The sequence below is a fragment of the Protomyctophum bolini genome, assembly GCF_963924005.1.
Source record: "Protomyctophum bolini genome assembly, chromosome: 7".
Classification (NCBI taxonomy): Eukaryota; Metazoa; Chordata; class Actinopteri; order Myctophiformes; family Myctophidae; genus Protomyctophum; species Protomyctophum bolini.
The window spans coordinates 23,062,489-23,089,695 of NC_137868.1; the positions used below are offsets into that span (position 1 = coordinate 23,062,489).

The window sequence follows — 27,207 nt, forward strand, 5'->3', positions numbered from 1 at the left end:
CAAATCTTTGAGCCTCACCACCAACACATGTTTTATCCAAACATCACGCAAATCGGTACATATTATCTCTATAGTCATGTGATCAAGTCGAATCTGTCACATTTATCATATTCCATTCTAATTTGCTTATTGGCTTCAAATGTTTGTGGGGATGGCCGTTTTGCACAAAATGCCACACATGAATGCTGGGAAATGTACTGTATATGCACATTTCCACTAAGCTATGGAAGAATTAACTAGGCTCCATCTCAAAAATGTCAAACCTCCTCATGGTGGTACTACAACAGCCCACTTCACGTTTTTGGCCTATTGAACTGTAGGTACACCGTATAATCAACATCTTTGATTCCCTGAATTCCTTGGAACAGTGCCAGATTACATTTTCTTCAAAACGCACATTTTGCTACTAATCTTACAGTAGGCCTACACTACAGAGTTCTTCCAAAACTCGGTACACATTATCTCTGGGGTCATGTGATCAAGATGTATTAGTTTCACATGATCAGACCCCATTCCAAATGGCTCTGACCAAAGTTTGCAGGCCCTGGCCCTAGGCAACCCAAACTGTGCTCCGAGTTTCATTTGGGGATGAAGATTATAGAAGAAGTGTTCCACTTCCAACATATCGGAAAATTGTGACATGGCAGTATATGAAACAATGGCACATGCACCACAATGTTACAGTACTTCTTTGTTTGTGGCTTGCTGTCTTGTGAAACAGCCCAGTGATAAGCATGACAGACGTGCATTGTGCCCATCAAACCCAGAACAATGAACTGTGAGTGAACAGGTTGGGACTGTTGATCGACATTTTGACTTTTGTTTGGATCTAATCCCTGACCCTTTAGTTACAGATGTTACTACTTTTACTACCTTACTACCTTTAAGGGAATACTTAACTCCAAAATATTACTTATTTTCTATCAATTACTCACCCCATGAAGCCTTGAATGTTTTTGTTTTTGTTGTATTCCTGAGCCAATAATCCAATATTAACCTGGATCACCTGGCCTCTCAGTGATTACACTGTGAGAGTTGTTTTGGAGTTTACATTATTCTTTATGTGTTGGTCTATATTGTATTATTGGCTCAGGAATGCGACAAAAACATCTCAATGTATTCAAGCTTTGTGGGGTGAGTAATTGATAGAAAACAAGTCATGTTTTGGATGAAGCTTTAAAAACAATAGTGGTAAAACCTTTAAAGAAATCTATACAAAATATAATACATTGGGTCTGGTAAAAGCAGCAGAAATAGCTTTAGTACACACAGTATAGTATCCTATCCTCCAGCTCACTGTAAGTAACATGTAGTGTTGGCCAATAGATGGTGCTAGACCTTCATTAGCCTCATATCATGCCCATGCAGGCCATGTACCAACCATTTTGTGATATAGGCATGTTTTAAACAGTAGAGTTGATTGTGTGTAGGCCCACATGCAGCCTTGTTCTTTGCATTATCTAGTTTTAGCTGTACTTTGTTTATTATACACTCGTATTGTTAAAAACATTGGTCTTTGTCATCAAATAGCTGCTACTGTAGTACTGTTTCCATTTTGTACTGTCAATATTGTAAATCAGGCCTGGGCGGCTGGCGTAGTGGTCCGGGCACCTATAGGCCTGACAGAGCCTTGCGAGTTTGGACCCCGAACACAATCTTTCCTGCGTGTCACTCCCCATCTCTCCCAATTACCTGTCAAGACTACTGTGTACTATTTAATAAAGGCAGAAAAAGCTCAAAGAAATATATTGAAAAGAATATATTGTAAATCAGTTTGAGCTACAGTAAACAGAAGGTCACTGACAGCTTAAAGTAGGCTACACACATCTATCTCAGATAAATGAAATGCTCAAGGTGTATACATCATTTGAATACTTTATTAATTTCACTGCACATGTTCGGTCGAGAGAAAACACATGGCATTATGGATTTGTTACATGAATATCTATTGCACTATAGATATCTGTTATTTAAAAATACATGATGTGTGATTATGAGGTGATAGACTGATATGGCACCAATACAAATCTATTTTGAATAGAGTTTGGTGTGTTAATTTTAAAATAAGATATATCAAGACACAGAATTTTGGCACACACACACACACACACACACACACACACACACACACACACACACACACAATGACAATGTACAGTATTTGACATTCAAAACCCCCAGAGCAAACAAAACACTTAACTCGACATAGATTAATTTACAGCAGATGGCGTGATTTACCAAAATGGTTTCCTGAAGGCATTATATCAAGATCTTGCTTTGAGGGAGATTAGCCTTTATCATCAGACTGGCTGTTGATAATAGATGGCAGTGGATGATACGTTTGATGAGTTTGATGCGTCATATGAATGTCTAGGTATGTCAAAGCAAGGACTTGAAAATAGTGTCAGCAATTATTAACCACCTGGTGCCCCTATTCTGTCATTACAGACAAAATGTTTTAAAAAATCGAATTGTCTTTTCAAAACCAGCAGATCTACAAGATCACAACGTACCACGTTGTGAGCTTATAGATCGGTCGTTTTTACAAAAATAGGAAATAGGGTTTAAGTGGTTAAAAATCTAACTTCTATGAGCCACACACAGGTGCAGCATTGAAAACAGAGCAGGAAAGGACTTTTTTGTCTATTGGCCACAGTGTCTGGTAAACATTCATAATCACCAACCACTCTAGTAATTCTACCTGTCATGTTGGCATTTAGAATAGAATGGTAATAGGTATAATAAGGTAAAGTCGATACATTACCAGTGACAGTCCAAATCTTTGGCTGTCACCCTGGTCAAGGATGTTAATTAGGTGAGGTGTCATTTCAGAGTGGTATCAGCCTGAGCATTGGGGCTACTCCCGTAGAAAAACCAATACAATCAACACTGCATGGCACCAATTCATTGGTCTTCACATATGACACCAGGTCATCAATCTTGTGTAGCAGAGAAACAAAGCTTGTTTCACAAAACAGTGGGCATTAGGCAATGCAGGTGTATTTGCCTAATTAGCCATGGCTAGCACAACCGCTTTAAAGTGGCAAATCTAACGCACTCTTTTAGAGCACAGTTGCACAGATACAGTAGTTGTACTGTAGGAACTGGCATAAAAAGTAAGTATAATATTGCCGTATGTGTGTGTCTACAGCATGTGGGGTGTGAGGAAAATCCATGTAAAGAATGGTGTGGATTTGGTGAATAACCATCCTAAAAAGCAACAAGAGTGTTAGGTGGATGAGGAGCTTAACATAGCTTAATTATGGCATCAGTGCAATGCAGTAAGCTTAGATCTGAAGACAGCAACACACAACCAACCACAAATAGAAAGAAAAAGCAGACAGGTTGCCTTTAATAACTAAGACATTTAGTAGGTTTTAGTTTTAGTAAGTTATAGTTACTATATAATATATTCTGTCATAATATAAGGTATGCTCATTATCTACCAACTTATCTGATAAGACATATTGGACAATTCCTATATAGGGTATACTTAGGGATAGATGTGTTCCTGATCTGTCTGAAGGCTTGATAATGTTAACATGACAAGCTGGCTTTGTTGTTTAAATATCAGACCTGCTGCAGTGGTTAGCCTCGCGTGGCCAGATTTTAATTATATTATACGATGGTAATTTTCCAAACTCTTAAGAGCAGGCTAATCCACTGAATAATTCATTACAGAGGACGCTTACTAAGTTTCCTCTGAAATGAATTAGCTTACTGTACTTCCTCAATCAGTTTATTAGTATTCATAAGGTTTGACTTGTGTATGCTTCAGCAATTGCGAATCTGAGAACAATGTAAAAAAAAAAAAAAATCTGCCTTGAGAGATTAATGCTTCAGTGATACAACAACTGTTGTTTAGTAATTGACCATGCTTACAAAATTACATTTTGTTCTTATGTCATATATACCCGGACCACGACGATATATGGCATAAGAGAAAAATTATTAGTCTCTCTCTCTGTGGTTGCTGTTTGTTGTGGTTGCTATTTTACTTCTTATTGAAATCTATCAAGCCTTTTGTTTCGAAGCATAAAAGTATGAAAAATTATACTTCTTATAGCCTGTTACATAGCTCTGATTTCCCTGTGGAAAGAGGCAAATGTTTTGCAGCCTGTGGTTATGCATCCTGTTATAACTATGGTATAAAAAAACTCATAACCATCAAGATAAACTGGCACATACAGTACATAGGCAGCAAAGGTAGGATTCAGCATTGACAGAGCATAAAATACATAACATACTGTACTTCACTGTTATAATTACAGTACCACAAGCCTTTTTTCCTCCTGGCACACTACAAAATGCAGCTCTATTGTCTATATGCAACTTATTTTAGCCTCATCTGCCCTTGAAATTATGACTTAATAGTAATGATTACTGAAAATGCAGTAGTGAAATGTTTGTCTGATACCATCTGATAAAAATATCACTGCAAAAAAGATGACATTGAGTCGTTTAATATCTAATTCTGTCTTAATATCGAATTAATTATCGAGTTATGAAGAAATCATCAAATGGAGTTCATTACAATAGATCCGCTTGACTACAACTGCGTTCTTGAAATGTTTTTGAAAGAAAATGTTTCTTGAAAGAAAACTGAAAAAACTAATCTGTCATGTACATGACAGATTTGATTTGATTTATTTTGTTTTGCTGGATAAGAAGAATGGATTTTAAAAGTTGGATTTTAAGAGTGAATACAACATTAAATGACTTGTTAAGACTCACATTTGTTGCAGTGCAAAAATGACCTTGTCTGAGGAGGAGGTGCTGAGACACAGTGATGTTTGAGAATGAGCTCATGCCCATCCGACTTCCTTTCAAAAAGCTGACACTTCCTTCTTGCTGATTTGGAATAGACTTGGCTGCACCATTATTAGTGTCAAGTCTAACCACATCTGCAATATTCTGCTTCAACTGCAAAATTGTGCTTAGGGGTACATGTCCCAGAAGTGTTAAGGCTTTTTAAATCTCAATACCAGACATTTTTTCTGAATACTAGTGAGCTATAATGATGTCCAACAAGTCTGACAAGATGCATGTCTATAGATGTAAGAGCAGTATTAAAGGTTTACATATTCACAAATAAGCACAATCAAGTAAACTTAAAAATAAGTAGAGAAACAGTAAAAAATAATTGGCCTGGTATTGGGTTTTTCTTCGCCCAACTCATTGGATATGTATCTTTTTGAGTCAGAGGCAAGGTTCGCAAAGCACTTATTGTGATATGAATCTAGATAAAAACTCTCATGACTTCATTTCATAACAAGCAAGCTTAAAAACCAACTTCTTAAGTTCGAATATTATGTATTTTTCAAGTTCTAATTAATCTTTATACAGCTGCAAAGTATGTTGTTTTAATATTGAAAGTAATTATTTAATCATCTATTTACTACTACTGTAGTTTTGGAACTAGAAGTTTAATTTGTTCTAAATTGATATGATAAATTCAAGGACCAAAAGGAAAGCAAATAGTGGTTACCATGCAATCCAAACCCTGTACCTCAATGCTGTGCGAACCTAACCTGGTAACAGTGACCCCCTGCCTTTCCTGTTAGTGGGAGCCAATAAGGATGAGGGGTTAGCTTTAGCAGCATTAGCTTTGGCTGCAATTACAGGAGCCAAAGGGTGGCTGCAGCGAGCAAGAGAGAAGACCCCAAGGTTGCAGCGAGGGAGGTGGCTAGGGCCCCCCCATTGTATACCAGCCTAAAGGAGATGACCTCAACCTTAAATCCATCTTCGGTAGCCATGCAACGGAACACACCCTCCTTAAGGGGTGTGTCCACAGCTGGCCCCAGGACACAGGAGTCCCCAGAAAACAGGCAGGGATAGTTCTTGATGCAGTTGTCCTTCTCCCAACGGTACATTGCATGGAATGAGCGTACAGGGCAAGGGAGGAAGACAGATGAGTTTGACTGCACCACCACCTCCCTGGGTGATGTCCTGCGCTGCTTCAATGCTGCAAGAGATAATCAAGCATTATTTCGAGAAATCTGATTATTAAAATATGACACCTTAACAAACCGATTACGTACACTAACAGAAAGTACTGTAAATGCATCTCTTTATTAGCTAATTAGCTAAGTTGGAAAACAAGGCGTGGCACACTGTAGCTGCCAACCATAGGCAGAGAATATTCTTTATTTGTAATCTTTGGCAAACATGGTATCTGATAGATGAATAAGGAGGACACAAGAACACAACACAACGTTTTTGTGTGTTGCCTACTTGCCTTCCCCAGTCAGACTCAGAGTTGTGTTCTATTCCACATGTAGGCCTAGTGTATGCAATGTATTCTCTATAACTGGAGAGAATGATTAGGCCAAAATGTGCACACAAGATATCTCTAAATCTAATGCTATGAAAATAACCTTGGTAACCTATAGTAACCTAGCACCAGCCTTCAGCTCATTTCCAGATGGGTTTATATTTAGGAGCAGTCCAGACTCTAAGGGTCGGGATGCTAGCAGGATATTTCTCAGCCCTATTTTGGGGTAGGATGCGTGAGGCGACGTGCAAAAGGTGAATTGACCATTTATCTCTGCCGGGATGTGTGGGTGTGGGAGGAGAGGTAAGGGGAATTAATTGTCAGCAGTAAACTGTGGTCAATTAGGACCACGATTTTCACCGTCCACCACCTACATTGTTTGGACCAGATCTACTACTGACATATAGTGCACAGGCTCTCTTCCATTGTTATTTTCAGCACATGTTAATTGCCAGAGGTGCACTCGCATGCACACACTGCCTGTGCCTGATTTTACAATATGCTTGTTTGTTTCACTTCGAGACATTCCTCAAGCTGGAAATCATATTGACAAAGGTTAAATGCTTGTATCCAACACAATTCTTGTGCACCACAACACATGGAGACTATTGAAGGCATGATATCATAGGTGTTTATCCTTTCTAAAAGGCTTACTGATTGGTCAACTGGGTCGATTATCATTACACACTGCCTCATATTCCATCCAATGAGTGTACCAACCCTGTTTTATAGACATTTGTCATGGACAGATCACATGGACAGGCGTGCACAGATACAGATAAATGACTGCTGCATTGACCTCCTACTGTAGACATCTGTGGATGTCTTCTCAGGGCAACAGTTAAAACTGCTTTATTTCGCCTCATCTATCATTGTCAATGTCACTGAGTGAAGACAAAGAAAGAATGCTTTTAATATCTTGAAAAAAGAAGAGTGATCCGAGCACTCAAGAAATGACGGAGGAGAGGGCATGAAATCAAGTTACTTTATTCATTCATTACAAAACAGTTTAAAACATGTTTCGACCTACTGGTCTTCATCAGGACTAATAAGTCATATTAGCCCTGATGAAGACCAGTAGGTCAAAACATGTTGGCGTTTTAAACTTGTCGTAATGTAAAAAGTACCTTGATTTCACACCCTCTCCACCGTCATTTGCCGAGTGGCCGTTGATCCTAGAAGCACATGTTTTTAACAAAACCTTTATCTCCATTGAGCACCTCTCTTTTGCTTTGCCTTTGATATATGTTCTATCATTTTCTAGCCTCATGTTTCACTTGCTCCTCACACATACTCAGAGGTTCAGGATCTTTCAAAATGCAATCACTAGGTGGACAATCTGGACATCTGCTCTTGTGACATACCTGTATAGCGGACCAAAAGTGGACCCTGTCTGAGCAGAAATCCGATATGGAAACAATGAATTGAGCTTAGAATGCTTCTCATGGGTTGATGTGCTGTAGATTGAATCTGTAGATTCATAGTGCTGTGCTGTAGATTCATTGGCGTCACTTCACCTCCCACACAAGTTTGCTCTTGGAAGAAATTAAATTTCCAAGGTTTTTCTTCCATGACGCTACCATTATACCACTGCAATGAACGCAGCACACTGCTCTTAAGATAATGAAATGTCATTTGATTGATCATGATTGAATCCACCTGCAACACGTACACTAACTATTCCCCCAGATAATATATTCAGCCTCACCCAACCCATCTCACCATTTCATCACAGGTACTTCTCAGTCCAGAAAATACCAAACGTCTGTTGCCATGCCCCACCCGCGCAACAGTGTCTCACTCCTCAAAAGGCATATTGTGACTTGGATGACAACATGTCTTTTCGGGACACATGAGCGAGTTGCCGTACCGAACATTGCAAAGTCTTCTTGAGCCAACTCAGCGCCGTCCGAGTTATGAACCCATCGTAATTCATATATTCCCTAAAAGTCATATTGCAAGTTGCAACCCTCACGTCACATGTTGACAAAATATGCCTTTTGGGAGTGAGACAGCTTTGACACAAAGCTGCACTTTATGCCGGTTCGCCTGTTCCCCAAAATAGGACCCTAAAGAAACCCATCAAACACAGAACTCTAATACACATCTTGCTAGGTGATAAATTTAACCTGAACAGATAAGGACTTCTGGCTTGATTTGGATGCTACAGAGGTAAAGTAATTTCATCATGCCTAATGCATGATACCTGGCTGACCTATGAAAGATATATGGAAATTATACCAGCTTTCTCTCTACAGTGTATCTTCTCATCTTGAACTTTTCTTGCGAAGGATTCAGCTAATTTATCAGTACAGACAGGCATGACCGTTGAAAGGCTGACACAACTGGAAAGATGTGTAATGGAAAAGAAAGATCTCTCATGGAGATACCTACCCAGTTAGATCGGAGAAACTGCCACGAGTAGTCGCTTATGGAACTTGGCTTTTGTCTTGGAAGCAGGGGAAGCTTTGATATAAAAATAACTCCCTACTCAACAGCTCAATTATATGATAATCATCTCTGGACTGTGGTTCCTCAGAAAAGTTCCCTTTTTGGTTTAATTAAAATAGCATAGGGCATGGAGAGAAAGAACATAATACTGTACTCACCAGCAGCTTCACCACAAACAGAGGCATTTGACTGGTCCAGATGCTGAATGAATGTCCTAGAAGATAATAGAGAGAAGAAAATTTGTAGTAAAGGCTTTACAAATGGAGGGCTTTCATGTCAAAATCATACTCATTTATTATGCTCAATTTAAAAAATACAGCACTAAATCTTATCATTCTGCTGTATAATCCGAAGAGAAAGGCACAAAAGAGGCACAGCATAAAGTATTCAGTCTTAAAGTTAACATAGTCCTACAGTGTATTGGTACAGTTGGCCTGTATCAACTTTCATTCCAAACCCATGATAAAAACCATTCCAATCCCTCTCCAACCCGTGACACATTTTCAGAAGTGCATAGCATGCCAAAATGAAAATGATACCAAATTTATACTCCATTGTACAATGGTATCCTGTTCCAAAAATAGAACTAGAACTGCACAACACATCACATCATGGCTATTTTTGATTCGGGACACTGTCATCGTATGACTACGCATAAAGCAGGTTTGAGGCTGCTTTGAAGATACAATATTTTTAGCTGACCGCAGCGATTCACTTCTTGGAAGTGCGCTTAAAGAAAGGACCCCCAACCCTTCCAAAAACAAAACGCAATCTTGGCTGCATACTAAACAGGCAGGCTGTTATCAGTCCCTGCATTACTGCTTGTTCTTAATGTTGTTGCTTTTCTTTTATTCTCCATTTCTGTAAAGCACTTTGAGCTGCATTTCATGTCATGAAAGGTGCTATACAAATAAAGTTTTATTATTATTATTATTATTATTATGTAACAGCCCCACAGACACGTGACATCATGTATCCCATCATACCCAGTGGTCATGTTGTATCCCGAGGGGATCGCTAGGCACTTCCTCCTGGCCTTGTCCCAGCCGCAATATGCATCACGAGAAAGTATGCACTCCCTGCAAGTGTCTCCATAGCGACCACAGTCAGCCAATGGCAGTCGCTGGACCTCCATCGCCGTGCCAACATAAAGGTGTCCCTAAGAAGGGATGATGTATTACCAGATGTACATGCTGCTGAAATGTTTACTAAGATATATATGAAAGATACTGTATACAGATAGGTTATTAATATATTTAAGTGATGATAGTGTAACTGTAAAGAAAGACATATGCACACTAATTTACTGAACTAAAATAAAAACGAACAAAACAAATTGAAATTGTACAATGAATTCATATAATTCAAATAAGAATGCAAAAATGATTAATTTAAGTCATGAAATGTGAGCACTGTACCATATAATGTTTTACATACTTTTTTGGAGTCGATGGCCATGTTTAAAACGGGACCCTCGTTGTGAAACAGAGAATACTGGGCAATGATGAAGGCCTCGTCGCTGGTGTGAAGAACTTTCAGAACTTTACCTTGTTCTGTTGAAAAAGAGGAGATGAGTCACGAGTGATATATGTTTTCAGTTTGTAAACAACCATTATATACTGTACATCTTCAGTATGTACCAGTGCTTGTTGGTGATTATTTTGTTTCAGAGTAAAGCCTGATTTACATCTATTTCCAACAGTGCCACATTGATGCGTCACCCTTTGTTAAGGGGCGCCTAGCCCCTTTTATAAACAGCTTTTGTCCCCACACGTCTCAAGATTTGCCATTGACATTGAAAGGGGAATTCAGGTCAGATGTCCGCTAAATCTTGTCCCCACACGTCTCAAGTTTTGCCATTGACAATGAACGGAGAAATTAGGTCAGAATTCCGCTAAATATGACGTAAATTAAACATTAAAACATTAAACGCCATTGACATTGAAGGGAAAACCCTACATAGCCTCCAATGAGTTGGTCGGTGCATGTGAGCTTGCCACCATTGGTGTGTGAATGTGGGAAGTGAGGACGCTGGTGTCGACTGTTTGCCGCTTCACCTCCCAATGTATGAATGAACTAGAACTGCACTCTGTCAAGTGTCTACTTGCGCGTTGCACAAAAGTAGGCCATAAATGGCCTACTAGTGCGAAGAGCACGCAAGTACTGTCGACCGCTATGAACTTTCAAATCTCAGCCTCTCTGTAAAACATTGAAATGAAATACTACAGTCAGGCTATAACTGGCTGTCAATGGTGACGTAATTACGATATGTTTCAATATTGGTTGAGTAACAGGTAACGTATGCATGTATACATGTATGTAAGTTGAAAGTACTATACTGTGGTCGGCTGGATTTTTTATGTGCGCATGCTTGGTAGGTATATACTGATGTTGATGGTGACGTAATTAGGATATGTTTCGGTGTCGGGTGATGTCTGTTGTATGTATACATGTACGTAATCTGAAACCTATCTTTATTACAGGGGCGCCAGTAAACCTAGACCACTGGGTACTTGGTGCGTCTTGGAAAGTCTGGTGATGCGAGGTTGGTGCGTCTTCTCTTGAATCTAGGGGGACGTGTTCTAGCACACACTGCACCGTCCCGTTCCGTCCCTGCGCGTGCACGTCAAAAGATTACTGCCACCACGGCGTGGTACTGCGTTCTACGAGCATGACACCACTGTTCAAGTCAATGGCAAAGTAAACGTGTGTGTATGCCCGTCGACCCCCTCAATAATATACTGTTCACGGGGAAGCTGATGAAATGTGGAACAGGGCTAAAATTGGGTTGTGAACATCTGTCTACAGCTATTTACAATTTAGACAGGCAACAGAAGTGAAAAGTATTTAAGATGTGAGACACACCAAATCTCACCCCCCAAGTATGTATGTACATAGGTGTAAACACCTACAAATAGCATGTCTATAACACATCCTGTCTCATCACATATAGTATCACAGCCTGACACCGACTGAACAGTTACATACAGTTTAACTGCTCTAGTTTCTTTTTTAGACCAGCACAGAGGCCCATGGCTGTTCATAGTGTTCACATCTCTTCTCTTCTTTTTACTGACACACTTTGCAGAGGCCACAGTGAGAGGCCATCCTTTCCTGCCAAGTTGTCCTTCATGCACTCTTGTTTGAAACAACGCAGACGTATGGTTATGAATGACAATGTGTACCATGATATCCACCAGAAATTATATTGTGAAAGCAGCACATTGTTTTGACAAACAGAAAGGCTGACCTTTCATGCCTACACGTACACGGTATGAGTGTATATTTCAACAGGGTTTCCATAGTTACTTCCTAGTAGGTCAACGTTTTGGCCAAGGCTAACACTGTCTATTGGGTTGCCTTAGCAATCCTTCTTTAACCACAAAGGAACACTTATGAAAGCTTTTTTCCAAAAAGCAGCATTTGAATACATTTTGCCATGCTGTGTCACCATTTGCTGGCTGAACATCTTGCTATTGATTGCTCACAATATTGGTAATACAATTTTAAGGAAGTCTGCGATATCAAGATTATCCATCCATACCCATGAATTTGTTTAATCTTTTCATGGATTTTCGATTCTATAACAGGAAGCTTGTTTCCCCTATGACTGATCTATTTATTATTTTAGCTTGTCTTATAAGCTTGCATGGACATAGATGTTTTGTAGTAAAATGTGCTGTGTTTTCATGAATTATAAATAAAAAAGCACATCAATCTCAAAGACAAACCTGTTCCCAGATACAGGACACTGTAGTGTTCATCATTTACTGCCAAGACGATGTCTGCCACAGTGTGTGTGATCTGGTCATCTGTGGGCAGATCCAGGGGAGCCACGCCAAGTGGACGGATCACGTCCTCAATTTCTGGGTGGTACCGGATGACCCCCAGGTTCTTGATGTTGTTCTGCTCTGGTATCGATGCGTTCTTGCGGACACACTACAAGGGAAGCAAAGCCTAATTTATACTTTGTCATATATCTTCTATCTATAAATCCACCAAGTCTCTGTCTGTCTGTGTGTAATCCAAGAACCGTTCGCCCACCGACTTCAAATTCGACACATGCGTTCCACACCACCACAAGGGTGTGCAGTGGGGGTGCAATGCCTGGTGTCGGGTCCATATATGGAGTTGGCCTGTTCTGACATCATTCAGACGTCTGCATAGACTCCATATTTGGGCATGCCTCACAAAGAACTCCATATATGGGCATAAAAGGGACACAGATATAAAAACCTAGACCACTGGGTACTTGATGCGTCTTGGAAAGTCTGGTGATGCGAGGTCGGTGCGTCTTCTCTTGAATCTAGGGGGACGTGTTCTAGCGTGCTCGCACTGCACCGTCCCGTTCCGTCCCTGCGCGTGCACGTCAAGAAATGACTGCCAAGGCGTGGTACTGCGTTCTATGAGCATGACACCACTGGTCAAGTCAATGGCAAAGTAAACTTTATAAGCTTTATAAGCTTATTGTCCAGAACCGCCCCAAAAAGGCCTCTTCCCGGGTTCTGGACAGGGCCCCTGCCGTGGGTCCATACTGTATATGGAGCTGGCCTCCGGTTGTCCAGAACCAGCACAAAAAGCCTCTGCCCAGGCACCCGATCCCCTATATCTCCATATATGGATCTGGCCTGTTCTGACATCGCTCCGCTCTAGTGGTGTATAAATTAGCCCATTATACCTTAGGCAGATTCTACAAAATGCCTTCTAAATCATTAGTTCTCACACTTTCAAGCTTTTTCATAAATGTAAAACAATTGTACAGTATATCTGCTATTTTTGAGAAAGCAGGCTGAAGATGGCACAGAATGCCATTCCACAATTATTTCACGATCACTTCTTTTATCCCAGATTCAGACTGGATTTACAAAACATTGCGACTTAACTGACAATGAACTTACCATTCCAGGGCGAGAGCCAACGAAAGCAGTGCTGTAGCCCTTCAGTTTAGAGGTGGAGAAGGCCTGGTCAATGTCTTGAATGGAGTAGGCACATATCACTGTTCTGCCCCTGAACAAAACCATACCATGTTTTAGTTTAGACATATGAAAATACGTAATCTTATCTCTGATAACAAAACTAAATATGGCCAATTGCACATATATATTTGTTTTTTCCACTCACCAATTTTTCACTTAATTTTTTTTGGTTGTTTGGTTGTTTGTTTTTGGTTATGAGACGCACATTTCCAGTGATTAGATTCATGATTGTAATTCATGATTGTATAAATGCATTATCTGAGCTGTTTGAAAGCAAAATTCAGTTGTTTTCTTGTTTGTTTCTGTTACCCATTAACCCATTCTGAACGGGAACCCGTTTTGGTGTTAGCATCATGTTATGCTTTAGCTATTGAAAAATAGCAGATCTACAAGCTCATAGCGCGCCACCGAGTGGCGCGCTACGAGCTTGTAGGTCTGCTATTTTTGAAAAATCGAAGAACGACTGACATTTTTAGAATCTGATCTCAGGTCAGAATGGGTTAATCAGACCAGTGTGTGTCCAGTGGAAACCTCGTATGAATCTGATCTCAGGTCAGAATGGGTTAAACTACGTCATTTTAGATTTTAGCGTTGACTATTCAAAAATGTACATTTTTTTTTACATTTTTGAAAAATCTTGAAGTGCGAGAACTACTGATTTAGAAGCCATTTATAGAATTGGCCTCAGGTCGTAAAGGATTAAAGGTTAATTTGTACTTGAGGACCACTTGACTGACCCATTGTAATCTATGCTTGTATAATTGGCCTCACTAATGCTCATTATAATATACAAAATGTGTCTCAGAGGAGGGCTGTGGACGTTTCAGTTTAGCAATATGCTTTTATCTAGGTTTTTTCTACATTTCTGCATTTCTCTTCCTGTTTTTAATTGTTGCTTTTGAATTTTTTGCCAGGTGAAGCCTGGCCTATTTTCTTCCAGGTTGGAAGATAGCTTTAGCTTACCATGCATTGGCAAACAAGCCATACATGACTCCTGCCCTGTTGTCCTGAGCTGTCAGCACCGTCACCACAGCCTGCTTGATGTTGTTGTACTGCTGCTGTGTGCTGCCGACACCACACATCAACCTGGCCTTCATGAAGGTGGTCCATGAGTTCTCCAGCAGTGCCTTAATACCCCCTTCATCCACCTGGGAAGTATACATATGTATGGTACGGTTGGTATGGTAACAAATGTGCAGTAATACCGTTACATTGCACAACAATAACATTAAATGGCATGTGAAAACCTACCGTACAGATTCGTCCAATGCGGGCCCTGTATGGCTCCTCATCCACCCTGGCTGTCTTGTTGATCTCACTGAAGAAGAAGTATACCTCCTCCTTGAACTTCTCTGACGATGGTATTACAGCAGCGCCAGCAAACTGCGGATCTTTGTCAAGAATGATGACATTTACACAAAAATTTCAGATCAAGATATTAACAAGTCCTAAAATATTATTTCTCCTATTTAAAAAAAACTAAAACTAAAAAATAATAATATGAGATCGCTTTGCATGTATAATGAAAATCCATTTTTTATTTTAGAATTTTAACACCTTTTTTTTAAAGGAGCTACTTGCCTAGTAGGCTTATTATAATATAATAGTGTAAAAATGTGTTAAATGATACTGCACCCAAAACAGGTTGTTTCATTCCACAGGTATTTCTCTTATCTCAATTTGAAACATAAGCAAGAAGTCTGACATGAGATGAGAGACCATTTCTTAGTTTGTAGTGCACAATCTCTGCTTCTGCTTTCGTATTCCTTTCACATGCACATCTCCCTTCAACAACCAAGTAGCAGGGCACACAGTCTTCGAGGGATCTGAATAACCTTTAATCCCCGCCACAGACTTGGCAAATTTGAACATGCCCACACAATATCTTTCTCAGGCTGGCTGATTAAAAAGAAAAACTCCAATAATAATACAGCCTTGCACCACTCACTATTATTCACCACCCTCCACTAACCCTGCACTCGTCTCTACTTCTCTCCTCCTACTCACTCAGCAGCCAAACGTTCTCTGTCTTCAGGAGCTTCTGGGAGCCATACGTCCGTCGAATAGAGCCGGGATGACCTCCCACCGACGACATAGCAGAGTACAGACTCCCGTCTTTGGCGGGAGGGGGGTTGTCGGACACAGAGTGTGATGGATTGGTTTTAGGGACGAGAGGAAGTGGGAAGGAGATGGAGAGAAAAAGCCAGAGAGACGCAGAACGAGATTGAGTGAGACAGGAAGAAGGGAGGACATACAGAGAGAAAAATAAATGGATGGAGTGAGAGAAATACAGATAGGCAGAGAACAAGATTACAAAGAAGGCCATGGTAGAGGATAGAGAATTTAAAAAAAAAGTGTTGGCCAGACAGAGAAGACATCAAGGGGGAGAATCTGTCTGCGGCAATCAGCATCCACCCCCATGACTACATTTCAATCAACCCACTTAATGGTCTGTCTCCATGGCAATACAAAGGCTAGCTTTTGAAATCATGGCACTAATGGCTTCATTTGAACAGATTATTATTACAGCATGCAGCACTACTCAAGCAGATGACTGGCTCATTGGTTAAACAATCAATCTCAATCTGATTTAACTTCCTGCAATCTTCCATTGGTCTCAAGAATACCTTATGGATTATTTGTAATGTTTCTTTAATTATTCTAACAGCAAATTGTTTTATAAACAGTGTTGTGTCAGTTTTCTGTCAATCTAGCTCTGATTGATTTGTTCCTTTTGAGCTCATAGTAAAGTGGTTCTGTGTGGCTAAAAGGGGTAGAACATGGCACTGGCATGCCAACCTTAGGGTAATGCAATGGGTAGAGGATATGGCACTACATATTACAGGGCTTGTGACTATTGCTAATGTGCAGAAAAGTTGCCAGGAATAGGGGTCTGATTTGTGGTACTAAAAGCTGCTTTTGATACTGTGTCAAAATACCATGTTAATTTGTGATTCAGGAGTGATAATGAGGTTTTGTATCTTTCTACCAAGGTGTTCTGTATCAAACACAAGCATTCAAAGCATTTGATAGTTGACTGTAATTGGTTTAGCCCCCTTCTCTCATCAGTGACGTGCGCAAATTAAGTAAATTAATATTAATTAATTTGCTCAAATTAATTTGAGCAGATTCAGTCATTTCATTCATAACATTTGAAAGAAGTAAAAGAAAAAAGAAGTAAATAAGTACCATGTACAATTCTGATAGTATCTACAATATGAATGAAAAAAAGAGAACATAAATAAACAAAATGGTAACTAGTAATAGACTTAAATATGGTAATGTCTTTGCTATGTGTGACTGAAACGTAAACTTCCCATCATCATCAGTACCTGCAGGCAGACTGATGAACCTCTGGGAGGGATAGGGTGGGGAGATATCCGAGGCGGACGCTATGTGCCCATTTCCCTGGACATCTGTCAACACTGTGTCATTTACCTGTAGGGAGGTAAAACATCTCGAAACCTGACACGTCCAATCATCCAAATTTAACATGTTATCGCCATTTTGGGCATGTCATTGTAGGCCTGATGGCCTCAAAAGTCTAATATCTCCCCTGGTCCATAGGGATATCCCTTTGGTCTAGTGATTAAGATGTTGGACTTTCACGTGGGGGACCTGAGTTTGAATCCCGGGTGTTACATCATCATTATATTTGTCGCATTGGCGGTGCCAAGAATATTCTATCTACAAGCTCACACCACGTTGTGAGCTTGCAATGCACGTTTATGAAGATCTACAAAGTATGCTCTCAGCAGTCTACATGCATTTTGGCATCATTTAGGATATTACGTGAAAACAAAAGATATTGCGCTATTATTATATTGCACATTCTCTGCCCTGTATCTGTAGTGCAGATGTAAAGTAAAAGTGGACCCAGGTCCATTGTTAAATTAACACTGAGGATTTTACAATAATGATGTTGACCCTGTGTTCTATCTTGCAGCTGCAAATAGAACAGTGTTGTCCAGGGGAAGAGCAATTGTACAGCAGTATACTGTATACCACAGATTATTTTTAAATTACAGTATTGTTCTTTCTCTCCAATCCATGCACCATGCCAATGATTCTCAACCTGTTTAATTTCAATGACAGTATTATTGTCTTTCTGTCTTTGCCACAGACCGCAATCATTCTCAACCTCTTTCATTTCAAGAACCCCCGGTTTGATATGCATAAGGCCACAGACACCAATCGGAGGCTATTGTTTTTAATCTGAGATCTGCACTGTAAAATCCTCTGTGTTCATTTAACTTTGTAAGTGCACAGATGGAACCAATCAGACCCATGAGGGTCCGTTTGGTTCTATTTGTACACTCACAGAGTTACAGACCTTTAAGGACACATTTGGTTCCTCACTATTGCGGTGGCAGTAATCATATCATTTCCATGTATGTTATGATTATGTTTGTATCAGACATCTGACATACCGTTACATGTATTCCATATATTTGAACCTATTATATTATTACATAGAGAGCACTATTCATCTGGTTAGAACACAGAGAGCACCATTTGTCTGGTTTAGCGCACACAGTACACCATTTGTTTCAACCATTTCCTTGCCAAGCCATATCCCTGCCAAACACTTGAACTTGGTTAGATCTGGCTTAAACCAGATTACTAGCATATTGTGATAGGCCTTATCTTGGGACTCTTATACGGGAACCCATATTGGTATCTTACCCCCTCAGGCCGGGAACCCATATTTGGGTTCTGTACAGTATGTACAGTATTCAAAAATGTAATTTTTTTGATGCTGCTATATAAATATTTGAAGTTTTTCAGAAACCTTAGGTCAGGATTTAGAGGCGTTTTTAGCATCGGCCTTAGGCCTAAATGGGTTAAGTGTTATCAAGGATGCCGCCATTAAAATAACAAAATAAATGATATAGGGCCTGGTCATTGAGAGCCCCTTTGAATATAATGCACCCAAATCCGATGCCAAATCAAATTTGCGTCTGATTGATTAGAACAAAGGTATGTTCATATGATTTGACTGAATATTTCAGATTTTCATTCTGCACAGAAACCTGCAAATCTCTCTCAAATAAAATCCACTTTACTATCATTCATTTAGCTGCGCACTCACTGTAACCCCTCAAGGACACGTTAAGAACCAATTCAATATACAACTGGGTACTGGGTGCGTCCTCTCCAGACTCTTTATAGACAAAATATCTTACCAGCAGCCAGCATTTTGGACTTCCAGCATTGGTCCCACAAACCACGAAGGTGTCATTCACCTTTTGAATGACTGTGATGAAATTATCACACTCCAACTGTATGAGACCCAGGGAGAGATGGAGAAGGACACACAGAAGGAGAACAGGCGATAAGATGAAGAGAACAGGAGAGGAATAGAGAATTTGGAACTGAAAAAGAAAAACTGGAACATTTTGCCAGAGAACACAGTGGACTTTACCCCTGGAATACAAAGTGATTGCAGTGACTTCAAAGCTCCTTATGCTTCACTTATTCGTCAAGAACAGAAAATGAACCTCTACCCTTAAGACGCTGCTAGATGTAATGTGAGAATAAATACTAAATGCAACCTTCAGGCATAATTCCTGTATTGTTTTATTTGTCATGTAAGACTAAATGAACACCAGCATCCCCTTGCACTAAGAGTATTATTTTCAATAAACAAATATCACAATAGTACTAAGTTAGCCTATTGGCAGCATGCACAAGAAATCAGTCCATCGATTTGCAAGATTAGCTCTAGACAAACACACGCGCACACACACACACACACACACACACACACACACACACACACACACACACACACACACACACACACACACACACACACACACACACACACACACACACACACACACACACACACACAGTCTGTCCCTCTTATGGCTAGCCACCTGCAGAGCCATGACATCACATTATCACACTGGTGCAATGCATGACTAACCTCACTGTAGTGGTGCTGAAGAGGATGAAGAGGATGATGACAATGATGATGCCTAAGGATAAGGATGATAAAGTGATGGAACAGGAAAATGATGCTTTACAACAAGGATGACAGAGCAGTCTGAACAGTGAATCATCTACCTTAGGCGGCGCAGACTTTGCCATGCAAGTCGCCTTTGCAGTCTCATCAGTTACCACAGGGATCTGTGGGAGGAATGACATTTGTTATTTTGTACTCAGTCAGTCAGTTCAGTCAGAGACTTTCATCAAGAAACCATTAATTGCAATGCTATAGCATTAGCTTTGGCGGTGTGACTCTCAGGAATACTCACCCTGGCACAATTAACATAGTAATATAGTTAATAACTAAATTCCACAAGGAGGAGGCATGACCTTTGTTAAGCTTGTAGTATGAACTATGAAGAGTGCACAGCATTCTGCTTAAAAAGACCACCTAAAACAAGAAAGATTTTCTCCTCGGAGCACAGGTATGACAGTGGGGGTGCATACGTTGGTTAGACATACTAATTACGGCCAGCCATAATTAGGTTATTTTGTATTTGGTATTATCTGTTGTTTACTGTGTTCTGAGGTGGAGAGTTTATGTGAAAATGACATTCACTATGTGTGCTGGCTGTTTTCTCAGTTTTATGATATTGTTGAGACTGTTGTGTGTGAGTGTTGCAGTGCTTTCTCTCTGGCTGAACTGCTTTTATTTATTTTTGACAATGGAAAATATAGCATAATGTTTGTCACTAATAACATAAAGGTGGTGTCTTTGGCCAGCATCATACCCACAGTTAGTGTTGGCGAGTAGAGCCAGACCTGTTTTATCAAAGGCTTTACTGTCCACTTGATTTTAGCATGGGTGTCCTGTCCTCCTTGGGAATCACACCCAACAAAATAATACCCTGCTGTAACAGTGGCTTTTTAGACTCACTGCACTACCACAACTGCTTGGCAATTGCGCTTGCACGTTAAGCCTGCAGTCATTTTTAAATCACACCTGTGTGAAGTGAGGGGCGCTCTTATCATTATACATACTGTAATCATACATCAACAACTGAATTTATGGGATTGGTTAGCCGATTTATCATTAGCCGATTTATCATTAGCCGATTTCTTATCATACATCGATTATACATCATTATACATCATCTCATTCCGGCCAATGGTTTCAATAATGGTGCCATTGGCATTCAATATTTGTTTTTACACAAACCCTCAAAGCTGGACATAGGAGGGGCTAGCGTCCCTCAAACATCACACTTGTGTGAAGTGAGGGGCGCTCTTATCGTCATACAGCATAATCATACATACATCACATTACATGCTCAGCCAATCAAATCATCATCACTATGTGGTACATCCACACAAACACACAAACCTGGGCTATAGTGCCCCTCAAAAAATAGAACACAGTAATATGAAATACCATAGTATACTGTACAATAGCAATCTGTTTGGCTAGTCGATGTTGACACTGGGCCACACAACAGTAAGGATATACAATGACATTATTTATTAGCTTGAGTTATCTTCTCCCTCTTCATGGAGTTATCTTCTCCCTCTTCATGAAGCTTGGCTTCATTAATGTACTATGTATATATTATGCATGCATGTCCTAATATCTTCCACAGTGCTTCCTCCCTGTCAGCCACTGGGACTACGGTCTTATAGTACCGTGGGTCAATGCCAGGCCAGCCATTTCACCTCTGGCCTACTCCCCCGGCCAACCACTTTGCTGGCCCTATGTTTGGTTACTGTGTCATCCTCGTCTCCAAGGCAGGATACAAACTTTTGTCCTTTGCTGCAGTGCGTGGTAAATCCTCCAGGCACTGCATGGGGCGGCAGTGGCTCAGGAGGTACAGTAGTTCGTGGTTCGATCCCCAGCTCCCCCAGTGTTACTGTCCATCAGTACTTCTGTTCTTGCCCACTGCACTGTCTACCAGTGAAGTCCCAAATTGATTTTAAAATTACATTGTTTTTAAATCACTGAACGAATTGTTCACATTCGCAATTGTTCCCCCCGCAATCTTAGATCAGCAGACAACCTTTTACTCGAGTCCCCCAGGACAAGGCTTGCAACAGGCTTGCCCTCTACTAGGGTTCCCACTGGAAATTAGATGGGCTACTTCAGTGTCCACTTTTATTCTTATAACTAATTAATACAAAGCTTTTAGCTAGAACTTTTGAACAGCTAGTTTTTGCCTTCACTCTTTATTTGTCTTAATGTTTTTGTATTGTCCCTTCGTTTTTAATTCATTCATTGAATTGCCTTTATATATCATGTTTGTCTGTGAAGCACTTTGTAAACCTGTTTTTGAAAAGGTGCTATACAAATATAACAACATATTATTATTGCATGATTGATTTCCTCCACTGTCGAATGTGTGTGTGAATCATGTGTGTGCGAATGGGTGAATGTAAACATAATACACTTTAGAGACAGGCGCTATACAGTATATACAACACATCGTGTTGTGATGCGTCGTGAGCTTGTATGTTGTCTATTGTCACTATTTTATCTTTATAATAATACAAAGGAAAGGTTTTGGAGATTTTCCCAAATTCATCAGCCACTGCAAGGATTTTACCAGTCCATTACATTTTTGGAATAGAACAGGACCCCCAAATGATACATGATCTGACTCATGCCATATGGGCTAATAGAGTGGACACACTGACAACAGATAGAGCCAGTTGGAACAATTGAAGCATTTCCACACTGTTCTACCCCTCCTCTCCTTCCTTGTTATTCCTAGTGGTGAGGTGGCCTTGACTGGTTAGAGTAATTGTCTCATAACTAGAAGGTCATGTGGTTGGTTGGTCTCCATAACAACTATGTGACCTGTCATAGTGTCCTTGACCAATATACCGACTCCCCTCCTAGCTCACTAACTGCTTAGATCAGTGGTTCTCAACCAGTGGTTCAGGGACCACCAGTGGTCCTTGAGGGGGTTCCAGGTGGTCCCCAGCTAAATGATGGAGAGTTGGTAACTTTAACTCTTAAGATAAAATGAAAAAAATGTTTCATTTTACGCTCTCAAGAGTTAAATTATTGTTAATCTGCAATTCTGCATTACTTAATTTACAAGAAATCTACAACATTGGAGAATGTAGAATAATTGTTACTTTTACAGCATGGAATTGTGGGGAAAATGAATCTTATCCAACGACAATAAATTATTCTTAGTTTTGGGTTTGAGAGCCTAAATCTCATCAGTTGGTGATTCGTGGCTCAAATGGCAAATAAATAATGGATCTTAAAGGTTGAAAACCACTGGCTTACATACAAAAAAGAAAGAAAGATGTAAGTGTAGTGTACCTGCTGGTCGCGGACCCCTCTGTTGGTGAATGTCAACACGTAGATCACTGCCTGTCCCCCCACGTAGATAGTGTTGGTACCCTCCTGATGGTACATGCTTAAGTAGTTCTCGGGTTTCGTGAAGTGGAACCTGGGTGGCTCTGTAGGTCACACCAAAATACTGTATTAACATACCGTACCCGTATATACAAATGCATGAAATATTGTAATGAATTTAATTTAGTTGGATTTAATTGAATTCAAAATAATTGTGACAATAAAATAACAAAAGAGAATAAGGCCAATTCCATATCCAGACGGTGAACCCTATGGCATCCCAGAACCACCCCTTTGCCTACACTCCTACTCATGACTCATGAAATAATTACATTTACATAGACAGATTATAAACATTAGATTTCTTCAAATCATGTCTAATGTCTTTATGCCGTCATGTTAAAATTAGAATGGTTTCAAAGTATTCTAAAATTAAAGGCTTTTATGCAGGTCTACAGTAAATTGTCAGTGGGCAGTTCAGAAACCCGTCCACCAGTGACATCATCGATGGTGAATCCAAGCTAAAAAACGGCAGGATTTCTTTTCCTGAAAAGTTGCAATGCAAAAGTTGAAGCCATCGTTCTCACGATAATAAAAATCTAAATATATTTTAAAACAAATCTTGTTTAAAAGAAAATCTGCCTAATGATGATGGACAGGTGTCCGAACTGCCCAAAGCCCTCCTATGAGACACAGACTGAGTAGGAAGCAATGGTGGTGTTTTATCATGAACATTAGTGAGGATCAATTATATGAAGAGATGTTGAAAAGTGGTGAAGTGGTCCTTTAAGACATGCGAATCCCCTGACTCCTTCAAAACTGCTCTCAAAGGGCACCTACGGACGGCTGCATTTCGAAACTGGCCCCCGTAAAATCTGAATCCACCACCCACCCCTTTCCCCCCTCACTGTTTATGTTTTTCCCCTTTTTAGCTCCTTTTATGATGATTTCCTGTTTTTGGCTATATGTTAAATGTTCTGATGAATATGAATATGAATATGAATTGTTTTTGTATTGAGTTGTGCTTGAAATGTACTGTAGTTCTGCAAACTAATAAATGAATAATAAATACTCAATCAATCAATCAATCAAATAGGTTTGGGTGCAAAATCGGCAAAGTTGCTCTCTAACCCGCTGTGCAAGTCAAACACTGAGTTGTTGATGCCCGGGATTGAACCTAAAACCTTATGGTTCAAAGGTGAGTACTGACTGAGCTACTCAGAGCGTAATATGTATACTGTTTATAGTATATCTACTGTAATGTGTATATATCTACAGTACATAAACTATGTATATACATAATAGTATCTACTAAAGCATATTTAGGCCTATGCACTTTTTGGATGTAGACAAAGAAAGTCATACTATTTTCATCTGAATCTTTCCCTAGAAAGTCATTTTTGATCATGAGTCAAGGTCCTCCGATAAATATTTGCCAAGCAATTCTGTCTAAGTCATGAATTCAAAAGAGCTTTTTCACTGATGTGCTTTGTGCATGCTTTGAACCATAAGACAGAGAGAGAGAGAGAGAGAGAGAGAGAGAGAGAGAGAGAGAGAGAGAGAGAGAGAGAGAGAGAGATTCGTAGGGGAATGTATCGTCGCTGTCCATGGTGCTGAAAGGCTCCTCTGGTGCTTGTGCTTGACTAGATTATTCAGACTACAAAACGATGGAGGGGTCGTTTTATCGATTTTCTTTCTCCTTTTACTATTTCCTTTTCGAGTAGCCTACTGAAGGTCTTAATATTGTGGTGACATCACCTTTACACATTGTCTGTCTGACTGTGGCTATTGCATAACATCAAGTTTGATTCATATCACGGGCATGCATGCACGTATAAGGCCATCTGGACCGTGTTTGTGTTGCTCATCTCTGACAGGAGATCGACTGTTGCATCGCCGCATATTAACTGGATCTACATGCCTGTCTCTATCGATTGTGAATACATTATAGAGCAGTGTGCGTGCGACGTAGTGCTGGCGTGAGGGGAATAGTTAATTGCGAGTCATCTTGGTACTGCCTGGAATTTTCCATTGGATACAGTTATACCATAGACTTAGTAAACTGGACCTCAGTTGGCTCTGTACACAGATTTTTACATCAAATTGATGTGCCAAAAGTAGCCGATCTACAAGCTCACAACGCATCTCAGCGGGATGTGCTGATGTGAGTTTGTAGATCTGCTATTTCTGGCTAATGTCTCGGACTGACTCTGCTACCTACAATTCAATTAGGCATTTAGCCCCCCTCTCTCTCTCTCTCTCTCTCTCTCTCTCTCTCTCTCTCTCTGTGTGTGTGTGTGTGTGTGTGTGTGTGTGTGTGTGTGTGTGTGTGTGTGTGTGTGTGTGTGTGTGTGTGTGTGTGTGTGTGTGTGTGTGTGTGTGTGTGTGTGTGTGTGTGTGTGTGTGTGTGTGTGTGTGTGTGTGTGAATGGTGGCTGGCTGCTGCGGAAGGCTACTATGATCAACCCCCGCACCTGCATTGCAGCGCTGCAGCACGGAGCTACGAGCTACAGCAATGTCGACCTCCAAAAAGAAAAAAATCACCACAGCAACGATTCATTTCATAGTGCTGGTGGACTCTGTTTTAAATGCACCCGATAGCTACATTTAGACTTTTGTTAAAACGTAGGCTATAGAGTTATAGATCTACAAGCATAAGCAACCAACGAAGGAACGGGAATCTTGACAGATGACATGCAGATGTGAACATTTTAACGCGTCCTAATTGGTAAACAACCAGCTCTGCTCTGTTTCAATGACGTAACCCGCGAATGTTGCTACGCAATATTATGAGTATGAGTGCAATCCATGAGTTATGAAAAATCACGATGACGAATTTTAGACCACAAAATATTTGCTAAATACATAGACTGATGAGTAGCCTATAGCCATCTATGATGCTCGGATACGCGTATATAAATATGCATAGTGCCAGTCAATAACAGATACAAAGCTGTTTCCTAATAAACAGTCATCATGCAAAAGATTGGACATGTGTACAGGGCCTATAGCTGGTGGGGGAGGGGGGGGGATTTACTACTTGGGCAGGGGGAGGGGATTAATATTGGTCTATCAATCCAATAGAAGCACACGGTGGTTTCATCTATTTGTGCATTTTGATGCAATTCTTTCAATATTAGGCTATTGGCCAATAATTGGGTGCAACACTTAGAGATGAAACTAGCTAGCCCTCATTCATTCATTCATTCATTCATTCATTCATTCACTCATTCACGCATCCATCCGTCAATCACACCGATCCCAATCATCCCACCATTAGCCTTCAACAATTGTTCATAAAACGGCCAGACGCGGCTCGGGACGTGACACACAGCATAAAACAATTGTTCCAATATTGAAACCAGAAAACAGAGTCTGCCTACCGTGCACAACAAATTTCAGGCGAGGTGACTTCACAGCGCAAACCACAGCAAAAAGCGACACCAAGATTAAATGTTTCATCTTTGACAGAAGACAGACAGTCCACCTATAGACAAAAAAAGAATAACAATACGTTCTCCAAAAAGCAAATTTCCTTCTCTCGTTGCCAGCCACCTATTATTTCGCTGTTAAAACGTCCTCGCGCTGATTGGCCCCCACCCAGTCCGTGCAAGGAGAATGTTGTCCGTGTGCCTTCAGTTCGCTTCGGAGAGGAACTCGGGGTATCAGGCAGACAGGCAGGCTCCACCTCGAAAACAAAAGGAGGGAGCGCCAAAACACAGAAGTGCTTTGGTAAAATAAATACTTTTGGAACCAGTGAGAATGTGCTGCCTGCTGGAACATGTGCCCAGCAATACTGTGCGTCAGTCAGTAGGCATAGTAGCCACCTGTTGCAGACCAGAACAAGAGGAATCACCGATTTTCATGTTCTAAGAATGGCTGGTTTCTTTTGAGTTTCAATTATTTAATTATCTTTATTAGCTATACTGGTAGGCCTATTCCAGGCCCATTCCAGGCCGTTCCAAATAATGAACCAAATTGTTATGGTCAAGATCTGTTTCGTTTTTAAGTGGTCAATACTTGTTATAAACCCTGAAAATACACCAAATTGATCAAAAACGTTAAATCCCTATAATTCCGAATTGCCATTTCTTCGTTTTCTTTTCACAATAAAAGCTAGAATATTAATTACCAGTAAGTAATTTCACCAAACAGGCAGCTAGGCTGTCCCAATCATCAATCAACTTCTATTACTGTAGTAAATCAATAACT

The 27,207-nt window shown here is 40.2% G+C and overlaps 1 protein-coding gene across 1 annotated transcript; it reads right to left on the reverse strand.

Annotated features, from left to right (window-relative positions):
• Nucleotides 1-1,855: 1,855 nt before the first annotated feature.
• LOC308318422 (semaphorin-7A) lies at nt 1,856-26,457 on the reverse strand (the record flags this gene model as incomplete). Its single annotated transcript, XM_080767971.1, has 14 exons — nt 1,856-5,965; nt 8,884-8,939; nt 9,712-9,884; nt 10,163-10,278; nt 12,457-12,664; nt 13,624-13,732; nt 14,665-14,849; nt 14,953-15,092; nt 15,709-15,816; nt 17,034-17,139; nt 18,888-18,983; nt 19,774-19,836; nt 22,961-23,100; nt 26,379-26,457. 14 exons carry the CDS (start codon nt 26,455-26,457, stop codon nt 5,619-5,621), a joined length of 1,926 nt encoding a protein of 641 aa, XP_080624097.1. The 3' UTR covers nt 1,856-5,618.
• Between the last annotated feature and the right edge of the window lie 750 nt (nt 26,458-27,207).